This window comes from Pollicipes pollicipes, unplaced genomic scaffold (assembly GCF_011947565.3).
Source record: "Pollicipes pollicipes isolate AB1234 unplaced genomic scaffold, Ppol_2.1 Scaffold_2555;HRSCAF=2994_pilon_pilon_pilon, whole genome shotgun sequence".
Classification (NCBI taxonomy): Eukaryota; Metazoa; Arthropoda; class Thecostraca; order Pollicipedomorpha; family Pollicipedidae; genus Pollicipes; species Pollicipes pollicipes.
Genome location: NW_023596136.1, coordinates 45,364,530 through 45,378,096, shown reverse-complemented (window position 1 = coordinate 45,378,096; position 13,567 = coordinate 45,364,530). Strand labels below are relative to the sequence as shown.

Genomic DNA, 13,567 nt, shown 5'->3' with positions numbered 1-13,567 from the left:
GCCTGCAGCCGTGGATTGGAGCCCCCCCCCCCCCCATAGCCTTCAGCAGAAGGCTATTATTTTTTAGGCCTAGCGATGCACTATCTGTGGTGACATGTAAATCCATGGACGTGGCTTACAAGCCGCATTGCAAGATGAAAGAAATGCAACCATCATCCGAGTAACATGAGACACAGAACTTAGTTGCCAACACGCTGCACTTACGGGGTCAAGAATGGTCCTGAGCTCGATGACCAGGTGTCGCAATGCTACGTAACCAATGCCGTTTGACGGAGGCGAGAGCGGAACCATCCAGTCGAGACTGTGGGTCGATGTAAGTGGGGGCCAGGAGACCATGGGTCGATGTGAGCGGAGGGCCAGAAGACTGTGGGTCGGTGTGAGCGGTGGGCCAGGAGACTATGGGTCGATTTGAGCGGAGGGCCAGGAGACTATGGGTCGATGTGAGCAGAGGGCCAGGAGACTATGGGTCGATGTGAGCGGTGGGCCAGGAGACCATGGGTCGATGTGAGCGGTGGACCAGGAGATTATGGGTCGATGTGAGCGGTGGGCCAAGAGACTATAGGTCGATGTGAGCGGAGGGCCATGAGACTATGGGTCGATTGAGCGGAGGGCCAGGAGACTATGGGTCGGTGCGAGCGGTGGGCCAGGAGACTACGGGTCGATGTGAGCGGAGGGCCAGGGGACTAGGGTCGATGTGAGCGGAGGGCCAGGAGACTATGGGTCGATGTGAGCGGTGGGTCAGGAGACTATGGGTCGATGTGAGCGGTGGGCCAGGAGACTATGGGTCGATGTGAGCGGTGGGCCAGGAGACTATGGGTCGATGTGAGCGGTGGACCAGGAGATTATGGGTCGATGTGAGCGGCGGGCCAGGAGACTATACGTCAATGTGAGCGGAGGGCCAGGAGACTATGGGTCGATTTGAGCGGAGGGCCGGGAGACTATGGGTCGATGCGAGCGGTGGGCCAGGAGACTACGGGTCGATGTGAGCGGAGGGCCAGGAGACTATGGGTCGATGTGAGCGGAGGGCCAGGAGACTACGGGTCGATGTCAGCGGTGGGTCAGGAGACTATGGGTCGATGTGAGCGGTGGGCCGAGAGACTATGGGCCGATGTGAGCGGTGGGCCAGGAGACTACGGGTCGATGTGAGCGGAGAGCCAGGAGACTATGGGTCGATGTGAGCGGAGGGCCAGGCATCCGGGGACCCGTCCATACACATCTGCTATCCCTGAGCTTATTTTGTAGCTACTGATATGAGATCTTGGTAATCGGATCAAATAACAACGTGAGACCACTCAGGACATGACAATACAAGTAAATGAGCTCATTTTCATGTTAATTATTATGCTTTAGACACCTGAAGCATGCTAAAATGAGCCGCGAGCTTTCGGCCTCAAGCCACCTACGGCTTGGTGTAGATAGCCTGAGGGTGAACGCTGTTCATTTTGATTGTTTCATGTGTCTAAAACCTAATTATTGACATGCAGATGGTCACATCTGTTCTAATTACAATGCCAGCAATCATGCTTAAGACCCTCCGCATGCTAAACAAAATTATCTCAGGCTACTAATTCAGTTTCGCAGTATTCGCCATGAGTTGAATATATTTTAATCTTGCGATTCTTCAACTGCTAAAATCGCGGGCCTGAATCCTAAAATCAGTTCTAAAATCCTTAAAGACATCATTTAAACATGCAGTTAAATGGGTTCACATTCCCTCAAGGTAAGCAATGGGAGGCGTATATTTTGGTTTTGCACCAAGCGTTGCTCACTGTTTTTACCTTTCATTATGACGTATCAGTTCAAAATTTTCATGAAACAATTCAAATCTGTTCGATTTCAAATTCGCGTATACATCCCCCTACACTAGGATTCCGACAACAAAGCGCTGCAAATCCTCAGCTCCAGAAACCGCTTGTGTATTGCATGCTAACGTTGCGTCCACAAATCACAGCGATCTCAATGTTGTCCGTGGCACAGCAAAGACAGTAAGAAAGGAAGTCGACATGGGTCACCTTTATATCATCACCGCAAAGTCTAGTTCGCTCCAGCCTTAACCGAAATAAAAAAAAACGGCAACTGCTCAACACATTTTGGCCTCCTCTCATTACCCTCACAACAGTCAGCAACAACGTGGATCATCCAAAACTCATCGGCTCCGTCTGCTGTAACGCCCTTGATAAATCCCATTGTCAGCCGACTACCAAGCAGAGTGACTTGCAAATGAAAGCGGGACGCTTTGTTACTTATCCACGTTGACTGTTAAACCCTCATGAAAGACATCGATTACAACAAATAAGTAAGAACCATTTGTATGGATGCTGGAACGCACCAAGCTTCATCTGACACAATTTGGCGTCATATGCACACGTGCATGGTGACATTGACACTTGTAATCGCTTCACTTGACCCACGCCGCACGTACGTGTCACTCGCATAATTCTAGCATCAAGACCCCGTGCTGTCTGTGACGCTCTCAGCGCGGTTATACCTTCACAACCACTAATGGTACCTCTCAGATGCATTCAGCAAGAGGTCACCCATTTTTGCGAAGTTGAACGGTGCGATCTCTATGACGATCTGTGCGAGCTGATCTAATATCATTTGGAGTACTGTAAAAGTGTTAAAATACCAGTTGTACAAATACTAGCTGCTCAATCAGATGCTGTGCTTCTGCAAAGATGCAATGTTATTACAATTTATTCACCCCACCCACCCCGGCACCTATTAGCCTCGGGCACACAGAGCACTCGGAATGTCAAAAAGCTGAAGAACACAGGTCGTAAACAGATCCAGATCTTGGCGAGCAGGTGCCACACTAAAATGATATATTTTGACGGGGCAGAGAATGAATAAACCTGCTGACCAACTTGTGGGCCCACGTGCGCGCACCGTCACGCGTTTTTACGCCCAAAGTGCTAATCTGACGTTTTCGGGTGTTTTATGGAATGATGTCAGATCGTGACAGCCACAGTACGTCCAGACGCGGCGCCGGCAGTACGGTTCAAACGAATGGACTGTTTGCTCATGATTAGTCTCTTTTGCATACGGGAAATTACGTTCGAACTTAAATTTTGGGGTCAATTTGACGTCTAAGGTTTCGAAATTTACACGGGATGCAATTATCGTTTTATGACACATGCTGGCCGCCGGGGCATCAATTCTCTTTTCGCATGCACGTTTTATAAATTCGGTTGACGGTGCACTTAGCAGGTGAAATATCAAGGTACAATACATTTTGTAATGCCCCGTTTAATGGATCTAAACCGCACGTTTCGCGAAATGAATGGATGCCAGCCCGACATCGAGAAGTGCACGCTGTGCTTAATCCGTTCTTCTGATGCAGCTAGTCCTAGCTGATGCACAGGAGAACGCAGCTAGGGGATAAGCTTCACCTCTGACTGGGACTTTTGATCTACTGTGCTCACTAAGCGTAGAACGGCAGTGGCCTAGGACAACTTTTGGGGGTGGACGTGAAGACGTTACCCGCAGGCTAGAAACGAAAACTAATCGCAGACATAATTAAAAGCAACATATAACGCAGCTCGTGAGTATATCACAAAAACGGAGGTTGAGGCCAACCTACGACAGCGTCCTATGATGATAGTGGTTATCATTTGGGGGCCTAGTAATGACAACGATGCGTAGCTTAACCGTACAAAAGCACAACTACATCAGAAACGAAAAGTTGTGAATGTCATATATACATTATTTCGGGGTCAATATCCTAGCTGAAGCCGTTCTGTACCTGTACATATTGAAAGAACGTTAAAGGGGGCAGGTACCTGTCGACCTACGCAGTGCAAGGTCATCGAATCAATAAAATAATCTTTTAATAAAATCACGGATGCACGAATCACGATCACGAGAGCAAAATGTGTGACATCCGGGAATGCTCTGCAGCACTGTGAACCCAAGCAGGCCAGCCAATATGGCCTGCTGGAGTAGACCACATCAAGAGAAAGCACACTTACCTGGTCATAGGGATGCTTCAGGAGAATTTCGGAGCACTTGTCTGCGCAGCGTTCGAACTCCCTTCGCCGGAAGCAGCTGATGGCTTCAAACAATGGGTCCATGTCGCACTACGATCAGACGCGCCCTGAACGCTGGGTTCGGTGGTCAGCTGTAAAGATTTCGGTCTATATGACAGTGGTTCAAAACGGGATCATCATCGTGCAGGGATCTATTACACTCGTTTTATCATTTGTTGTTGACCGTGTGGGTCGATGGGAACCGAATGTTGCACCACGCCTGCTTGACACTGTCGTCGCACATGACGTTTGGTGTACCTAGTTTACAAAGGAATTCGTTGTAAAGTATAATTTTGTTCGGCCGTAAGCTTTGCTGCTAACTGAACATTCACCATGAAAGGTGACACTCCTTATACGACTCCAGTGGTATTTATTTTCAGCTTGCCTGTCCATCTATCATTTACCAGCAGAAAGGCGGAAGTTTCACGGAAAGGTCTTCACGGTGGCTCTCTCAGTTCAAAATTCCACCAAACCTGGACCAGTCCAGACCAGGACATTTAATCACTTCCTGCCAGGGCACATTCTGTCCGCCCCCATTCCTTTGGGCTCGTCGCTCCTATAGCGTTCGCAGCGGTGCCACGGAATTTTGAGGTTTTTACGAAATTATTTTTCACTTTTTAACATTTTTAATTAATTTTTACGAAATTAGTGCACACGTATTGAGTTAAAACATTGCAAACAATTCGGAACGCCTCCCCTCCCATGCACTGGAAGCTCGTCATGAAGCGGGAAGGCCAAATCATGTCTGGTAGTGCCCGGTACCCGCCCTCCAATACACTAACCCTGTTAATAAAGGTCAGTTACCGCCAGAAGCAAATTCCAATATGCAGACCAATTAACCATATTTAAATTGCTACGACTTCAGCTTTATGAGAGCTTCGATGTATTTCAGTCAGCCACGTCAAAGAGGCTCTTTTTTACTCCTTTGGTTTCATACAGGCAACCAGTTAATTGTCTACAGCCACAAGAAAAGGATAATCATCAAAGTTACGCCTCCGGGTGTTCGGGCAATGCCGACAGCAATCAGTGCTGGATCGGCCTTCTGTTTGGGTTCACGCTCTTCCTGAACACAAGGGAGTATTGTTTGTGCGTCTGTCTTTAGTGTGATCCAAAACTTCCACATCAAATCGTGTGCCCTCGTGTTCCGTCCACTATGCTCCGAGCAATCACGCAAAGGGATGCAAAGACACTCCAAGCCTAGAAATGCGAAGTCCATTGATATATTTATTTTCTAATCGTCGATGATAATGACTAACGACTTAATTGTAGTTCACATTGCAAGCTGGCTGTCGTTATTTCTGAGATTTTCGTCCTGACCAGTGAGGGCGATCCCTCTCCCGTTTGAGAAAAGGAGGGGAGGGGGGGGGGGTACGCCCCTCCCCTTCGGCGATATCCATAGCGTTATGTATGGAACGTAGATGTAGTCGCCCCCCAGAAAGCTGAGGAAACAATGCCAATCTCGAAGTACATGCTCTCCATGTATCGTCATTGGGTTAATATTTAGCATTGCGAAGAGATGGGGGACATTGCACTGAGCCCTTTCTCTTTGTTGCCACTCCCATGGTATAGAGACTTGCGAGTGATGTACACCAGTAAGGCGGTAGAAGGACCCTTTGTGTACAAGTCGGTCTAATTAAAAAACAGCAATAAACAATATCACAGGCAGAAGAGTGGAAAAAACGGGGAGAACAGACTTAACAAGATGCTTCATGGTTAAGACTCTGCACGCCGAAAAAGCGAAACGAAGATGAGTTTACGAAGAAACAATGCAAAGGAATGTAATGCGTGCAGTCGCGTATACCTTAAAACTGATGCAAATGTATTATTCACGCACTACACAAGTGCAATACGAAAAAATATGTGCAAAATCTAACTTCGGTGCGAAAAAAAACGTGACACGAAGCAAAGCATATGACAAGAAGCGTGATTCGAAAGGTTACGCAGGCTTACGAACACAACATTTCGTGTCTGATAATTTGCGATGCGAGCTTAGGCACGCCGAACGACGACGTGACAAACGACGCATGAGCTTTGCGTGCGAAGGAATGCGTTGCGAGTGAATGACAAAAAAATGCGATACACGGTTTTGTCTGGTCACGGGGAAGGCGGCGTGCAACCTATCGGAATCAACACCGTATGTGACAGCAGATACAAACGTCTCGCTATTGATGCCTGGCTCACCGGTCACAGATTTGTTCCCCGGCACTCGCCCGCACGCCCAACTCCATCCACTTTTCTACCAAGTAAATAATGAACAATTCGCACCAAAACACCCAGAAATGTATCGCTATGGTAAGGTCTGTTGTGATGTTCCGATCAGTTACCATAGTTACCATCCAGAAGTTTTGTTGTGCATTTCTTTGGAATGCACACTTAGCATGAAAGTGGCATGATTAGCATGTTGGCTAAAAAATACATAAATTCTAGAATTCAATCTAGACCTGAATTATAGGCTACTCTGTCCGATGTTGACTTAAATAACAGAAAAGTTAGCCGTTTTTGAATACTAAGTTCAAAGTTACCCACCATGTTTGCCTCAAAGTCCAGCACAGCGCAACAATAGCTAGCAAAACACGAGTTACCATATGATTTAATTGTGGCGTATAACAGCAAAAGCGCGAGTGGGAAAGCATCTGTATTGCGTCTGGACTAATCTGATATCATCTGGGTAGAAGCTACATTTCAAGAATGGCCACAGATCCGGAAGATGTGGATTTGGAGATGGTGCGTTGTACCCGTGTATCTACGATCTTAAATATTCGATCCAATCTTAAAGGAGTGTGTACCTCAACTATCGATTAATCAAGCAAAGGCTTCGTGCTTAATTCTTATTTCAGTGATAGCTGTGTTATTGTAATTGTTGTTGGCATAGAGAATGGTGAAATTGCTGCCTAAGCCAGATTTTCTAAATGAGCTTATCCTTGAGATTCATTGTTAAATTTTATGTAGGTTTCTCATGCATGGAAAATTTGTTCAGCTTGTATGTGCTACACATAATTTCAAATTTTTTGAAGTATTTAACAAATACTTTCATGCATATATCACAGTGCAGTTGGTGACAATGTAGTTGGTTAAATGGTGACAAAAGGTGTTCAAGTGTCCTCAAACATGCTCAAAGCATATTTGAGGTGAAAGCTGGCCTGTTCTTTAGACTAAAAACATGTTTAATATGTCTAAACAAGTATGGCATAGCAGCAGCATTCTGTCAATGAGGTTAGTGCATACTGTGAACTTGGGTCTTGAGTTGGGCACATGGTTGTGAATAATTACAGAGCATAGTAAGCCAATGTTTCAATGAATGATGATGTCATAAAGTAATTACATCTCAAAATACCATCTTCTAAAATTTTCAGTAGCAATTGTTTCAAATTCAGCATCAATTGGCTTTGCCTTAGATTGTTGCATGCATGCTCCAGGTTCAGCTCATCAATATGATAGTATTCAGAGAGCAGGATAGATTTTTTGCAGGCTGGCTTAGGTCTAGCAATGAAAAAGGCCATTCACATTGAATAATACTTGTTTGTTTGCATTTCATAATTGCCAGTCTTTATTACTATTTTTGTCAATTCTGAGCCAGACTGTAATCAAAACCTTACATTGAGCATGTCTGGAGTAGCAGTAACATTCTGGTATTAATTTCATCACACCCACAGCATGAATTCCAGAGCTGCAAGTTCATTGCATGACACTGCCAATTCACAACCAAACTGAGCCAATTTTTTAAAGAATTGTCATATTTGTCAGGTAATTTTAGCAAAGAATATCCCCACACCCTATAAAATCAGGCAATAATTTAGAAATTCAGGGCAATTTGACCTGACCTATGTTTGGTTCATGCATGCTTCAGGCTAAGCACACTGATCCCAAGAAAGGTTTAGCATAGTGGATGTTTTTCCAGACTGGATTCTTCACATATAATTCAGATGAAACATCTCTGCAACTCAGCTGATGTTAAAGGGCCAGATACTTTGCCCCTCCATTGCAGGTTTATGGGCTCATATGCTAGAATCACCCAAGAGTATGAGCCTTGGGCAGTGATATAAAAGGGGCATACTAAATTTGAATCATTTTTTTAAAAAGTGTGAGTGGAACATATATTTTCTGATCAGGTTGTGACTATTTTGATAATTGTCTCTGAGATAAGCAATGGCTAGTGAGGTTGCTGATTCCTGTCATCCATTCAAATAAGTTAGGAAGGAAGAATAGTTCAGTGAATGGACTGGTAGGTATGTACAAAGTCACACTGAGTAGTTTGGCATCCACCAATAAGTTTGTTTAAATTATAAAATCATCATCTCTATTTGCTTTCCTAAGAGCTGTGGGTTTTTTATCCATATTCAAGCCTGGTTAGATAAGTAGCACTTTGTTTTGGCTGTCAGTTGACAGTAGATGTTGGCTGCACCAGAGAATGTTGATTATTGTCATAACCAAGTCTGTTAATCTTTATGATTGCACTTTAGTTTTTCCACTTCACTTGAATACTGTAACTTGAGGCCTATCAGCACTGTTGAAAAATATTAACTTGTGCTGTTTTGTTGACTTCTGGGTGGACCTCTGTAGCATGTTGTGGAGCCTCTGAAAATATTAGGTAAGTAAGGGACATGATTTGGACTTGTTTCTTTCCATCAAATGCTACAGGGTAAACATGAAATGCTGCTTGGAGTTCAGGGAGGGATAATGGCACATTACCCCATCCTAATCTGCGGCTTTTTCAAGGGGATTGGTTTCTCAGTTTCAATTTAAGTACTGCATGGTGATAAATTCAAATATTATGCAAAGTTATCATTATGTGATGCTGATTCTATGATGGGTGATAACATAACACTAAGTAACTATGAGCACTCCACCAGGATGCACACATGATGAAAATGGAGTTTAAGTTGTAAGTGAGTGGGCAATGCAATAGCAGTTTAACACAGTGAAGTTTAAACAAATATATTGCAATGGGATAAGTGAATCTACGCAAAACTAAGTTAAATAATGTTAAAAAATGAATAAACATAATTTGTCATCGGAAAGGACAGCTTGTGATGTAATGTCTTGATGTCTATAATGATGTGGCAAAAGCACAGCTTAAACGAACATTTCCACAATATTACCATTTATTGTGTACTATGAAGGTAGTGCAAGGAAAATAAAATCAACTAGAAAATGAATCATTAAATGATATGTGTGGTCAATGTAACATGAAGTAACTGGGGTTGCATTATTACATAATTGTTCTATATTTGGCATCAACAGTGAGTTTTACCATGCGGAAGCTATCACCATTATGGCGTTCATTGTCCATTTACTGGGGACATTGGAAGTTACCTTTGTCTTTGGGGGATTATAGATGCATCATTTTGAAGATCGGCAATAACTGTTGTCATTGTGTGCTGTAAAATGGTCTGATAATGGTCACATAAATACCAATTAACTCCATGCTCTTCCAGTCAATTGGGCCTCAGGGAGCTGGTGATGCAAGTAATCAGCAGGAGGAGCCTTCAAGCCCATCAGCTGTGCCTACTGTGTCTGAAAAGGTAAACATATTTACTGGTGTCTTGTCTCACCTCACATGTCATATTTCACATGATTGCCAATAACATTGAACCTTAACTATAGTTTTGTCTCATACAAGGTATGCATTAACAGGCATTTGGGGGAGGTCTGAGTGTCAGAACATCCATGCAACAGTAGGCTGCTGGCCCTCAGTCCTAATGCTCTTTCCAAAAAGCTTAGTCTTGCCAGCCTTGTGCTATTGATTAGCAATATTTCACCACTGTCGTTTTTATACGTAACCTGAACTGTCTATGCCAGAACTAGCAACAATACAATCTACCCTTTCAATGTTTATTACAGCTTTTCATGGTGCTCTTGTTCCATGAAATATGAAAACTTATAGGCATGGTGGCTGAGCATTTGCGAGCATGAATAGAAATGCTGGCACGTCTTTGACCGGCCTTCCGCCCCAGACTGCAGCACGCGATCAGCCAGTCCCCTGGCTCCCGTTCTCAGGTGCCCACCGACCGCGTGGACGGCAAGAAGGCGCGCGTGCCGCGGCGCGTACTTCACTTCAGCGACGGCACGATGGAGGAGTACAGCACCGACGAGGAGGACGAGCCGGACAAGCCACCGGACACGCTGACGCAGCTGCGCTGCGGCGGACACGGTACGACCGCCGCCGCGCACCGGCGGACGGCTCAAGGCTGTGCTGCGGCGGCGACGGAGCGCCGGCGCGCGGGCATGCTGGGTGTTTGTGATGCGTGAACGGCTAGCGGGCTGCACAGTCAGGCGACGGCTGATGTCTGGCGGTGGTTGGGGCAGAACCTTGCGTCGTTTTGGTAGGTGAAGTTTGTCGGCAGTTTCAAAGCTTATTCACATTTGGCGCATCAGAATGGTTTATCTGCGCCGCTCATATAAGCGTTTTGACGCCAGCTCAGGCGGCGGAGATGACAGCTTTGCGATGTTGTTCTCTGCAGGGGCAAGTGAATCTCGAAGGACGTGCAGGGGTGTGGGGTGCTACGTTCTGACAAAACATGCTAGTTCATACTGATTTTTTAGCATAATCTGCAGGCTTTAAGGCCTAACCTCGCACATGCGCCATGAGCGTGTTATCAGTTTCCTCGTGGTGCGTGATGTTCTTCAGCCTTGCTAACTGAACGTTTTGACCGTTAATGTACGTAATCCAACTGCACTGCAAAGTATCGCATTACGCAGCTAAGGCTCATGTCGTATCCGGCAGAAGTTCCTTTCCACTCGATCTCGTGCATTCACGCGAAAGCCCCTCCCTTCTGCCGGTGACGCCCACACCCCGCGCCCCGCCCGTCCGCCAGAAGTCGATGGGCTGGATGCCGTGGGCCTGGTACTGGTTCCGGTTCGCCGGCTACAGCACACTGAGCGGCGTGGACAGCGTGGGCGAGCGGTTGGCGTACATGCTCGGCATCACGTCGCCCAAGTACCAGTACGAGCTGGACGAGTACTACGAGATGAAGAGGAAGGTCAGCGACGCCCTAGCCAGCCGTTGGCGTGGCTCTTTGGCTATCTGGGGTCGTATAGGATGAAGTCATGTCGCGTTCTTTGGTTTGCGTTAAAAGGAGTGCTCCTACACAAAGCTAGCAGGCCAGTCTTGCCAGTTGTGTTATAATGCATTGTTTTTTTTTTTTGCTGACGGTGCCCTTAATTGTGTCATCTTCCCGGTTCCGTCACGTTTTCGCAGCAGCAAGGGGGGGGGGGGCCCGCTCGCCGATCCGATACCCATTTAGATACAGTAGTAAATCGAGAAGCGGGCAGTGTCCTTATACGTGATCCACAAGTTGGCCATTGGACATTTTCCCTTGCGGCCGGTCAGGACGCCGGTTCAAGCGATGCCAAAGTGTGTACCTGTCACGTCTAAGTAGCCTTGCGCATGCGCACGGAACAAAGCTGATGCAGCTTAAAGAAAGCCATCCCTTGCTTCAAATGGGTAATGCGAGGTTATTTTGGGTCGTTTCTTGGCCTCTTATCACCTTGATATCGTATGGTCTTGCAATTGCAATGCTCATGTATAATGGTATTAACACATTTCGAAATACCTACGAGCACTAATTTTGATGGTTCTGAGGGCTTAAACTGACGTGCCCTTCCTGTTCAATGATCTTTTAAAGAAAAAAGTGAGCAGCCGCAGCGGCCCAGTACCTCAGGCATTTTCCTTCATGACAAAAAATGCAACCAAATTTCAAAGGTGTACTCTGATGCGAACTTAGCTTAAAAGAAACTGAATACGAAACCAAAGTTCCTAAAATAAAACGGAGAGCTTGACGTTTTTGCTCAGTTCTGGCAAGCGTTAAGAAACTGGCAGTTCCAGATCTGATGACGTCACGACCCAGTAAGTGTTTGCATGTTATTTAGGTCGATGCGATGGTGCGCCAATGGTGTAACGGTTAGCGGTGATAACGCTGCGCGTCTGGGAAACTAGAGATACAGAGTTCGATTCTCTGCGGTCTCGATTTCTGCAAGGACGAGAGACAGATGACGTCACATAGCCTCAGCCGGAGTGCGGCGTAAAGCCCCAATGACTGAATATATGTCTTGGATTGACTTGTTTTGTTTTGTCATCAGTGATGTTGCGTGTGACAGCCGTGCAGCGACGGATCATTGTCACAGGTCTCTAACGACGTGATCATTCCGCCGCCAGGAGGAAGAGGAGCAGCACCAGCGCGACCTCGAGTCCGCCGGCTGGACACCCGGCTCGGCGCGGACCAACTCGGTGTCCAATCAGGCGGCGTACGTGGTCCCCGCCGGCCAGTCAGAGCCGCCCACATCGCCGCCGGGCCAATCGGGCGCCGCCGCGGCGCTGGCATCCGACCAGCCGCCGGCGGACGCGGGCGTGGTTTCGGGACAGCCTGTGGCTTCCGAGACGCGGCCCTGAGCCGCCGTCGCTGCTGACACCGAGTTGCTGCCTTGTGAAGAGCACCTGTTGCGGGGTGACGCGCTTCTAGTCACCGATTTGCTTTCTGACAAGTCGCTGGCCTCGCGCGTGATGAGAGGTTTTCACGTCGACTGCCTTATGCCGTTGCAGTCACTGTGTGCGTTTGCAGTTTCTGATTCTCGTCATACGCACATGGCAGGGCGACAAAGGGCCCTACTGTGGCGGAGTCCCTCGGCTTGGTAGAAGGTACTGCGATTAGTGAAACTAGGGTAAACCAAAGGCTGGCGAGGTTCGAACTGGGAGGAGAACTGGATGCCGTTGCTGGACTATGGCGACATCAATGTATCAAGGCTAGTCCCCAAGTTGTTTGTGGCGGGCTATGATTACGCTGTTTGCCGCTCTTGTGGTGTAAACAGGCACTGAACAGCTTCGTGTCTGTTGCATGCTCTGCACAGAGTAGAATACAAGCTTGGGGTTTGGCCTGGCGGACTAGGAATAAGAGAAAATGGGTGTCATTTAGAAATTTAACGTGAAATTATGTCGAAAAGTACGCATGTGAAGTACCTGAAAACCGTATGACTGCACGGCTTATATTTGGTGTTAAGGATTGTCTGAAAGTAGTCTCATTAGCGAGGAACCAACGTACTTAAGCCCAAAGTCTCTTAAGAGAGGAATGAAATAGTTCTTTAGCATATCCCCCCCCCCCCCCCATCATGACTATGAAGATAGATACCGTGTCGTGGTTCGCATGGCGAAGGTGGTTCGAGCCTGGTCCCATTATCAGATAGTGGCACGACTTTATTGAAATCCAGTACTATTGTATCTAACTACCATTAGCGTCTTAGCGCGGCTATGCATTTTCTGCGGGGCTATGCGTGTTGCTTCTGGAGTTCCAAGCTTGAATCCAAATAGCGTTACATTATATTCGTTTCACGATCTGATTATGTTATGCTATGTATATTTATGCGGCGATGGATAGTGTGATCAAGATTCCAATGGCACGTGGTGGCTGCATGCAATATGCTAATAAAGCGTGACTGGCTTGTCCATTGTCCGTTGTTGACTGAAACTGGCTGAAACGCTTCTGGCAATGCTGTCGAGCAGTTACAACGCATAGTTTGATAAACGGGGGCGTACCCAGCACGACGAA

At 46.7% G+C, this 13,567-nt stretch overlaps 1 protein-coding gene across 1 annotated transcript; it reads left to right on the top strand.

The window, feature by feature from the left end:
• Positions 1 to 6,585: 6,585 nt before the first annotated feature.
• LOC119112802 (uncharacterized) lies at positions 6,586 to 13,469 on the top strand. The gene is made up of 5 exons (XM_037237090.1): positions 6,586 to 6,752; positions 9,464 to 9,550; positions 10,026 to 10,179; positions 10,844 to 11,008; positions 12,184 to 13,469. Exons 4-5 carry the CDS (start codon positions 10,850 to 10,852, stop codon positions 12,415 to 12,417), a joined length of 393 nt encoding a protein of 130 aa, XP_037092985.1. The 5' UTR covers positions 6,586 to 6,752; positions 9,464 to 9,550; positions 10,026 to 10,179; positions 10,844 to 10,849; the 3' UTR covers positions 12,418 to 13,469.
• The last annotated feature ends 98 nt before the right edge of the window (positions 13,470 to 13,567 follow it).